Genomic DNA, 10429 nt, shown 5'->3' with positions numbered 1-10429 from the left:
GGGAGGATTAGGGTTGAGTTTTAATTCCTCTTTCTCCCCCCCCCCCCCCCCAAAAAAAAAAAAAGTAGCACAAATGAAGATCAAGAAAAGAAATGTAGATGTCACTATAGATAAAATTGTAACAATTACAGCCTACCTCAAGACAGCTAAGGTTGTCAACAGATGGTTAAAATGCTTCTCAAGAATGCCAGCATACCCACAGCCCCACAGAAAGCAGCTAACAGAGGAGTACACCTATGCTTTCAATGATTTTTCAATTGTTTTATGCCCTAGCTGTTCCAGAAACAATCACAATTTATAATTAATGAAAAACTAAAGTTGAAGGAATTTTTTATGTATATTAACATATTCTGTTTCCTTTTAGTTTCTCTCTAAACATCGGGACCAAGTACACGCTTGTTTACCTCCATGATCCCAGTGAATCCTCTAAAGCTTTGCATTAGAGCATTGGGTTGCACTGAAATACGTGGCTGTCGGACACAGCAAAAGAGAGTGGAGAAAGCACGAGGGGAAAAAGACTTTGTACAACTCAGTGCTTTGCATGAAACTGCTGGCTTAAAGTTCTGGCTTGCAGAGTGAGCGGGAAATTTGATTTGACATGAAATGCAACCTTTCGTCCTTTTAACCCAACATACTTTATATAGCAGGAAACTAATAAAGAAGTTACCTCTTGCTTCGTTCCAGGTCTTCTACTGTGGATTGACTGTTGAAGCAGAAATCCCAAAATGTGCCAATGAATTCTAGCAATCCTGTTGGAGCTGCTGAGGTATACTCTAAGTAGCTTAACACAGGAATACAGCAAGGGAAGAGAACAAAAAAAAACCCTACCAGCTTGGTCATGAACCCATTAAGTATGAAACCAGGCAAACAGGAGGACACATTCCCATTAGAAGGACATGATTTCATACACAGTGGCTCAAAACGTCATGCATACTCTGAAGCGTTGAGCATGCCAAACAGATGTGCTCTCCAAGACACAGAGCACCAGGAGAAGGCAATGTGTTTAGAGGTCCTCCTGAACCTGCATGATGTCAAAGCGTGGAAATCACTCAAGTAACAGATTTTTCAACTGACAGTTAATAGCAGAAGAGGTTTTTTTTGCACAAATGGAAGATGCTATCTTCCCGAGGATGATTTTCTTAACTAGCTGTTTGCATGTAAGCAGTCTTCTAGAGTATGGGGGTGGCAATTTATGCTTAGTCTTTTCACTAAGTGCTTTAAGTGGTTTTCAAATACAAAACTAAAACTGTTTTGGCTCATCCGCTTTCCATTTTGCACTATGTAATGATTTATTCATAATATTTTTGACAGAAAGAACTTCAGGAATGCAAACAGAATTATGACAATGCGATAGCTGATTATCTCCACAGAAGAAGTTTCTCGAAGTCTGACTTTCAGATAGCGCAGGTCATATGGGATAGAAAAAAATTATTGCGAAGAGGTCTTTCTTTCATCTGCACTTTAGCTATAATGAAATATACGAAACCAGAAAGAGAGTGAGAGAAAGTGAGAGAGAGATGGCAGATACACTGAGAATCTACAGTGTAGATAATCAAACCCTTTATTGTCTAAGTTACATTAGACTTGCAACACCATAAAAACCTGTTAAGAAGAAGAAACAGTAGATTGGTAGAGGTAGTAGAAAGTCCCTGTAACAGTCATAAAAGGGCTTTTACAGGAGTGTGTCATGCCAAAAAACTTATCACGTTGTTTAAAGGAGCTGATCAAAGCCCATTGACTAAATAAATAAGGAACACAACTCAATTTAAATACTAAGGCCTAACTAAAATAACAAATCAATACAATACAACAATAAAGAAGAAAAAAGAAATCATGGGATTCATTTCTGAAAACAGATGGTCTTTAAGGTTGGCTTTCTCCCACCCACTCTTATTTCTTGCTTAATTAAGTGAAAATCTCATTTCTGTGCTATACACAGCATATAATTATTTAAACTGATTTCCCTTACTGTTGTTCTTCGTGTAGCTAAATTATGATTGTAAACTTTGCTGATTAGTACCCTGGTAATGGCAGTGACAGCACTAGCTTCTCTGTCAGATATTTGGAAGAAAAGCTCCAGAAAGAAGCTTTTGGCTCTAAATATTAACTAAGATCTTCTGTATCAGCTTGAAAAAAAAAAATATTGAAAAAAATGAAAGAAAAATTACAAATGTACACTACACTTTCGCGCCATTTTGGGTACACAAGAATTTTTAATAACTAAAACACAAACAAATAGGCTAAGCAACTAGCTTTGTGCATTCCTGAACTCTCACTCATGAAGAATATGATTCAGAAAAGCAACAAAAAACAAAAACAAACAAACAAACAAAAAGAAAGCTAGTGCAAACCCAAAATGATAATCATTAAGCAACACAGTAAAATATTTCTTTTTTTCTCTTTTTTTTTTTTTTTGGTGTACAATGGAATGTGTCTATGCGACCTCCCTCGAAATAACTTCACAGAACAGTTAATTACAGTCACTTTTAAGCATTTGCACAGACATTCCTAACTACACCAAGACTTACAGAGAACTCTGGTATACATCTGGTGTAATAGTATAAGGAAAAACTAGTTTAAAAATACATAAGAAAGTTAATTTGCATTGTTGCAAGTGTTGCAAAGTAACAAAAACTGTCAAGTAATTAAAAACAAGTAACAAGTAGTATCCAGAACCAATTACTGACTAGATTGTTTTAAAAAAGACCCCCCCCAACCAGAACTGTTAGAACAGAAAGATCAAGCTTTAAGGTTTTTTTGTTTTGTTTTGTTTTTTAAACAAATCTTTGTGTCAGAAGCCCTACAAAAACAGCACTATTCCATTATTGTATTAAGTAAACTGTTGCTCTCACCTGTATTAAAGGTTAGCATCATTTCTGTACATGTAAAATTATTGCTTTTTTGAAAAATATATTTAGCATGCTAGGTTTTGTGTTTTTTTTTTTTTAATCCATTTCCTGCCTTTACAAAATGTTACAATTAAAAAAAAAGAAAAAAACTAGTAAAGCTTTTGCAAAAATTTTCACAGAACATTTTCTTTCAAGGCAGCAGTAACTTTTGATAATGCATAAAATTATATGTGCAAAATCTGAAACTCTCAGAAATATTACCATCACACATAGTGTCACAGCAATAAGAAAAGAAAATATTTATATCTGTGGAATACATTTTTAATTGCTTACACTGCATGGTTTAACAACCTGTTATGTGCCACAACCCCACCTTGAAAACTTGCAGTTAAAGAGTTACTGTAGAAGAGGTATATAAAGCTTTTTTTTTCTTTTTTTTCCTAACACCACCAGTGATCACCAAGTACAAGACATGACACGTTATATGAACATTAACCTGCCACCACAAAAGAAGGTATTCATCTTCTCGAAGAGTCACCAGGCCCAGGGAGGACCAGTAGCTGGCCTGCTGGACAAAACGCAGGAGCCTATGGTGCCTTCATCAGGGCCAAGGTACTCCATGCCACCTTCTCCGTTAGAAACATACAGATCAGCGGCGTTAGACAGCTGAGCGCTTGTTGTTTTTTTTTTTTAATTTTTATTTTTTTAACATGAAGACTTCCTTTGTGATCAGGTCGAAGAAAGTAGCCCTGTTACAAAAAAGGTCCTGAGAGTAAAACACAGAAGCCTGTTTTTCTTAGTGTTCAACTAGCTTTTCTTTTCCAAAGCAGAATAGAAGCTTTTCTGTGGAAGTGTTTCAATTTCCATATTCACATACTATTAATGGTGCACAGTCAAGAACAAGAGCCCTAGAAATGCAAGTGGTCCCCAAACTGTAATGAAACAAACCATTGCAGAGTGACGGTCTTTCTCTTTAGTTCCTTTAATCCTTCATCAAGCATTGCTTTCTCAGCACCGAATGCCACCTTTTCCCCGCACCCCCCCTTCTTCCTCTCTCTCTCTCTCTTTTTTAATTTGCTTTTCAGCATGACAGGCAGTGGCAGTTTCATTAATTAATACTTCTCCAGCCCTCAAATCCACTGCTGTTTTTCAAATGTATCAAATAGTCATTGTGAGCATCAGGGAGGTTTTTGTTACAGTGCTTAACTTCTTCATGCTGTCCAAATCACATAAAGTTTAATTTTTCCAGTGTCTCAAACTTCTCTTGATTAATATAGATGCCTTGTGCTGCCACAGTGCTTGCCAACTCCGCTGTTTATTATAAAGGAAATAAGGAACCATGGGACTGATTAGTACGTCAATTTATATATATCTCGCGGAGCATCTTCATTTATTTTAAAATGATTAACAGCGCGGCGGCACCCCCCTCCTAGCGGAGCGCAGCGCCGTTCCCAATCCCACACGGTGGTGACAAGCAAGGGGATGCTTCGCAGGGATGCTCCACCGCCGGCATTGTGGGGGGCTGCCCCACGGGGCAGGGGCTGCAGTCGAAGGGCAGCCGGGGCGCGGGCTCCTCCACCGGGGCTCTAGGTTCCCTTCCGGAGAGGCAGCGTGTGGGCGACGTCGGCGCTGGTGTGGTCTCTCCCCTGTAAGAAGGAGAGAGGGAAAAGCTCATTCTCACCTCCTCGCCTTATCCTCTCGCGCCTGCGTCGCTGCTCCCGCTCGCAATGCGTCCAGCGAGCCCTTCTGGCGCTCGTTACCTCGAATTAGCATCACGCATGTTCGCTTGTTTGGGCCCCTGCAAGGTCTCTGACGGACCAGAAGAGCAAGTGATAGTGTCTGATGGAGCAATGCAGAAACAGTTAAGGACATGGAGGGAAGGAGGCCTCCAAAATGAGGAATTTTGTGCTAGCCAAGAGGGATTCAGAGCTAGACCAGAGTTTCAAAAGGGCTGAAGCTGGAGGTCAGAGAGGCCGTTCGGAGAAGGAAAACTGAATTCTTGTGCAGGTCTGTCAAAAGTTAAGAAGGCTTTTTCTTCCCCTTGTCATCTTCCTTTTAGGTTTTTTAGCCAATTTTCATGAATAATTACCACGTGGAAAAAATAGAAGGGATATTCTGAAAATCAAGTGAAATTAAAGATAACATCATGAATAAGTGGGAGCCTGCAGCTCCTGAGAAAAGCTTTAAAATGACATTTAGAACATCACTGTCGGAACAATGCAGTTTACAATCCTGATCCTAAAACAACATGGCAAGATTAATCTTACATAAATGCATTATCCTTAAGCTAAAGTCTTGATGAAGTGAAACAGACCATTTTAAATTAATGCAACATAAAATACGGCACCCATGTAAAATCCAAGCAAGTTTCAAGCTGTGCCTATGGCAGCCCTAGAAATAGCTAAAGAAAGCACAGCTCTGGTTGACATAATGTATTAAGTGCATCTCTTTTGTTAATAGATTTAGAAAACTCCTAATTAAACCTGGCCCGAGATTCATGACATTTACCAGTCAAAGTTTGGTTTAAGTCGGAAAGATTTGCAACAAAATTAAAGAAAAAAAAGCCGCTGTACAGACCGCAGTATATTTGAAATGTAGGAAACAGTAACTGAATGAGAGATGTGATAAAACTTCCTTAGTTGGATGCTGAATTTCCTGCAGTAAACTAAGAAAGATGCTTTACATTTTTGCACGGCTACATCATGCCTGAGAGACAGAACCACAGTTCCGAGAGGAGGCATTCATCATTAAAACATCTCGTATCGAACCAGCTCCCCGTACACGGGGGAGCACGGCAGGCTTCCTCCCAGCCGGGGGAGGAGAAGAGGGGAGGGCGGGCGTCTCGCCCCAGTTTCCCTGGGTAAGAACCAAAAAAAGGGGGTAATTCGGGGTGCTTCTGTGGGACAGCTATCCGGTGGGGTGCCAGCAGTGGCGGCCTGCCCTGTGGGTCCAGGCACCACCCGCCCACAGACCGTGCAGCATCAGGGGCATGTGAAAGGGACGATTTTCCTTCTTTCCACCCAACAGGGATCCACAGAGGGGGACAGGGCTGGGGATGCTTCCCCGTTGGCCACTTTAGCGTCGAAGAAGTCCTCCTCCTCCACAGGGAGGCAGGTTTTCCCGCAGTGGCACTAGTGAGAGGGAGAGCTGAAGTCTACAGCGCTTGGTTGAAATGCAGCGTTAGCAAATGCGAGTGTGTGGTTTCTGCCTGGAGAATACCAGCGAAAGGAGGACAAAGAAAGCCTCCCAGAAATGGCCTCCCCATAGCAGAGGAGGCTGCAGGTGGGTGGAGGCAAAGGATGTTTCCCTGGGCAGGAGGCTTTGTGTCTGCAAAAGCCCACCCAGTGGCTCACCCCATAGGCACCCAAGGAAGTAGAAGGTTCCTCCCCATTTCACCCATTCACAGTAGGACCAAGGGCGGGTTTTCCAGCAGATCAAACACTACCCCATAGCCTTTGGTTTTGTGATATGCTAGCACGCACATCAGTTTTTGAACCATCTGATACACAGCTGGATTGAATTCTTCCTGAACTGCAAAATTTACCATTTTAAAAAGTAAGCTTTCTTCACTTCCAGAACTTCAGAAGGAAAAAAAAAAAAAAAAAAGGCAAAAAAAACAAGCCCTTTTTGTGTAGATGAAACCTATAGCTTCCATGCCAGAAGCTGTTTTAATTTTGAATTCTGGGGCGTTACACCAGTTAACTAGAAAAAGGGAAAATTAGTCTGTGCACATTTTAATATATTGGAGACAGCTGATCACATGACATGCCATTGAAATAAATTGCAATAATCAGTTTGGAGCATGGACACCTTTTCAGTTTGCTGGAAAGGGGAAAATGCAGGGACAAGACCTACAGCTGCTAATCCTGTCTATAAGGCTCCGAAACTGATGGATAGCTAACACATGCATATTACTCGGATTCCAGTACAGCAGCCTCCATGATTCCTTGATTGTTTGCATTATAATCTCCATATGTATGAACGAGACAAATTAGGTTGCCATTTATTTGTTCATTATCTATTATTTTGATTAATGGAATTCTTGTTCTCAGAATAACTATTTAAAAATAACATTTGCAATAATGAGGACTGAACTATTAATCATGATCTTTAGAAGAAACTCCACAAGGAACTGGGACAAGACATTTCATATGAACAAATGTCATAAATAGGACTTCTAACAGACAGTGCCAAAATTTCAGATCCAAACAAAAACACCAAGCCAATGGTTTAAATAACTTTTTTTTTTTTTTCGCTCCTCCCCTTCTCCCTCCAGCTGCTTTACTGTAGGTGGACTATAAACACACTGGAGGTAACATGTCCCCAGCAAAGGGATCCCAGGTCCCTTTGCAACACAGATTTTTTTCTTGATGGATTCTTCCAGTCATCCAAATTCTGACTACTCACATCATTATCTCAAGGTTGAGCACTAAAAGAAATATTTTTAAATAGTCATAGCAGAGAAAGCTAAAGCTCATGGACTCCTCAATGAAGGTGTTATGCTCCTGTGATTCAGAATCTGCTGCACACACCTCTTTACCATGAACAACATCCAAAAAGTGTAGTGTCTGTAGTTCTTTCACAGAAAAGGAGGGTCATTGCCTTCTGGCACGTGGAAAGCTTCAGCCAGAAATATCTGTGATACCAACGGTTCACTTTTTTTCCCTAGCTGGTAGCTTTTGCTTGATTTTCTACGAGTAAAAGGATGCTTTTCTGCAGAGGGTGATGGTTTGAGTTTTGGGGGTTTTGCTTGCTTCTCTTGAATAAAAAGCAAATGTGTAGAGAGAACTATGGATGTACAGATGTACTAGAGTGTCTTTGGCTCCAGCACTGTAAATATGCTTCACATATATATATAGGCTCTTAATTAGACAGAACTCTTGTTGCTAACCAGTAAATTATGCCTTCAAAAAATTCAATTACTTGTCCTTTAAAATTTTTAGAGCATATTTTTTGACTTGTCACTGATAAATCATATTTCTAAAGCGGGCCACGTTTTTATATGCTTTTAAAAATACAACAGGTGATGTTAAATATGAGGCATACGCATTAGGCACTGCCACCAATGCTGTTACCATTTTGCATGAGCAGGCTACAGGTCAATCCTTGTGCCGCTGAATGCACTTGGGAATTGGGCTACTGGCTGCAATGTCACAGAATCGGGCAGTTCCTCTGAAACGACCCCAAGCTTTAGGAGAGCTTTGCTTCAAGAGCTGCAGCCCCTTTGAGATTCACACTGGTGCAGGGACCCTTCAGAAAGGGAGCCAGCTTTTGTCTTGCTATGTATAAGCGACTGGAGTGTGCTCCCAGAATTCATGCTTACTAAATCAGGTCTTTGGATGCTGCTTAGTGTATTCCAAATTAAGATACATATTCATCGTGGATAAGCAAGCTTAATTATGGATATATTGGGATATTTAGCATTTATAAGAATATTCAGAATATTCAGTATGTTTAATATGGCAGCATTTCAAGAGAATCTGCATGACTTTGCACAGATTGTATTGACTTGGGGTATATAATAAGCATTTTTTGACCTTTAGACAAGGAAGACTAAGAAATATTCTAGAGTTCAAGAGAAATTCATCTGATGGATTTTTTTAAGCATTCAGGTAGAAGAGAACACAGAAAACAATGTTATGAAAGAAGTATAAACAAAATGTAGGAAACAAGGTATTTATTTCATTGGTGCTAATGCCAAAGCATGAAATGCAGCCTAATGCTATTATCATCAAAATCGTGTGTGTGTGGAATTCTTCACACACTCCTATAGGTGGCCTACTTTGCAGTACTGCTGCACACCTGCATCTCCTGTTAGCAGTTCATTACCCTGAAGTAGGTTTCCTATTTGGACACCTAAATATAGATTTAGCTGGCTCATTTTTGAAAAAGCCTGGCTGCAGACCCTATTTTTAACATGCGGAATTAAAATTACTCTGTGAGAAAACTGCTATATAATGCAGCACCATTGTAAGCTACTATGCTGGGGAATTTTAAAAACCCTACATAACCTTCTTTTATAAAGGAAACCTTTAGAGATGATCTTCCATGACTACTGAAGGGAATGGGGGAACTGCGAAATACTAATGTTAATATTTTCACTCTTTAGCAGACTACTCCAGGGAAGATATTTTACCTGTGAGGAGGAAACATTATGTAAAGTGAATCGTTTCCACTTAACATTAAAAAAAAAAAATCCTTCTAAAGCTACTGTACGTGCTAACTATTGTTTCTTGCTCGGAGCATGTGCATGGCACTTCTGTAACTTGAACTGACTTTACACTGTAAACTCTCAAGAATAGATCTGTCCCCAATTAAAATGAAATGAAGACAGAGTGACAATGTTTAAAGTGGGAAATAGTAACATTTCCAGAGCGCTGCAGGCATTGTTCTTGGTGCGAGAGCTACTCTCTGTGCTTCTAAAGGTCCCTGCAGCTGCAGGTAGAAATGAACGTATTCCCTTGCTAAAACCCAGGGACTGTGCAGGTGGAGGCTTCTGCGGGACTGCAAAGCCTGCTTGCGATGAGAACAAGGAAAACAGCAGACAACTGAATAATCCTAACTGACACAGACACCGACAAACTGAGACACAGGCTGATACTGAAGAACAAACAAGACAAAAGAAAGGAAGGTATCTCCTGGAAAAGCGATCATACTACAGCTTCTGTGGGAGAAATACTGATTGGGAAGAGACAAAACGATTCACGAGCCTAACCTCTACCCAGTATTCTGCTGTATTGAAAGATGCTGTAATTTAATCAAATACTTTGAAGACAGATTGACATGGACTGTTGTCTGCAACAGCAAACTACATTTGCTGTGGAAGAAGTTAGTCAATAAATTGTGGTGTGGCAGTAGTTTACAAAGACAAGATTATGAGTAAATTTATTGTGCAGTAATACAACCCAAATTACAAAAAGAGTCCATCTGAGCTGCCACAGCATTTTTTGGGTAGATATGACCACTTCAGAAGTTTTTGGAAATGTATTCCAAATTTGACCTTACATTGTCTTTTAGAGAAAAAAAAAAAGGCAAAAACCAACCAACCAACCAAAAAGAAAAACAAAACAGAACACTGCCTTCAGAACTCAATTTCAACTACATATGAGATAAACCGTGAGCATGAAAAGATGAAAGAGCATTTTCAAGGCGCTTAGGTTTATTAAATCTAGATCATTAAAATGATGAGAACCAAAGAATAGTTGAGCTCGTTTGCAGAGCTGCAGTTTTTCTCCTCAGCATATACTTTTCCTAAGATGGATGTCCTTGCACAATTTGGTTACGTAAACATCAAAGAGGGCATTTTCAACTAGTTCTCCCATTAGAGCAGAATTTTGCTGCTACTGTCCCACAAAACCAAAAAAACCACTACCCAGAAAAACATGAAGTGCTACATCATCTTGAAAACTTTATGAGGAGTTGTTGGCCACTCCTACAACCTAACTGCAGGTCAGATAATTCCTGTGGCAGAGGATGAACTCCCAGAGTAGCCTCCAGGGCAGAAAGAAGCAGGACAACAGAGAAGATGCCAAGGGTCTCCACGAAGGGTGCAGCACGTGAACTAAGCGACTTGGTGAAGA

At 40.1% G+C, this 10429-nt stretch overlaps 1 protein-coding gene across 4 annotated transcripts in view; it reads right to left on the bottom strand.

Moving 5' to 3' along the window:
• Window positions 1–4302: 4302 nt before the first annotated feature.
• Window positions 4303–10429, bottom strand: part of ZNF516 (zinc finger protein 516) — a 100093-nt gene continuing 93966 nt past the window's right edge. For 3 of the 4 annotated variants that reach the window (XM_066992719.1, XM_013181133.3, XM_066992720.1), the window contains exon 6: window positions 4303–4495. In XM_066992719.1, the coding sequence (XP_066848820.1) occupies window positions 4436–4495 (60 nt within the window). In that variant the 3' untranslated portion in view covers window positions 4303–4435. Of the gene's footprint in view, window positions 4496–4609; window positions 4965–10429 lie in introns of all 4 variants that reach the window. The other variant, XR_010829576.1, reaches the window with a different exon arrangement.

The sequence above is a fragment of the Anser cygnoides genome, chromosome 2 (genome assembly GCF_040182565.1).
Source record: "Anser cygnoides isolate HZ-2024a breed goose chromosome 2, Taihu_goose_T2T_genome, whole genome shotgun sequence".
Taxonomy (NCBI): domain Eukaryota; kingdom Metazoa; phylum Chordata; class Aves; order Anseriformes; family Anatidae; genus Anser; species Anser cygnoides.
The sequence above is the reverse complement of the archived record's forward strand: the minus strand, read 5'-3'. Positions and strand labels throughout refer to the sequence as shown.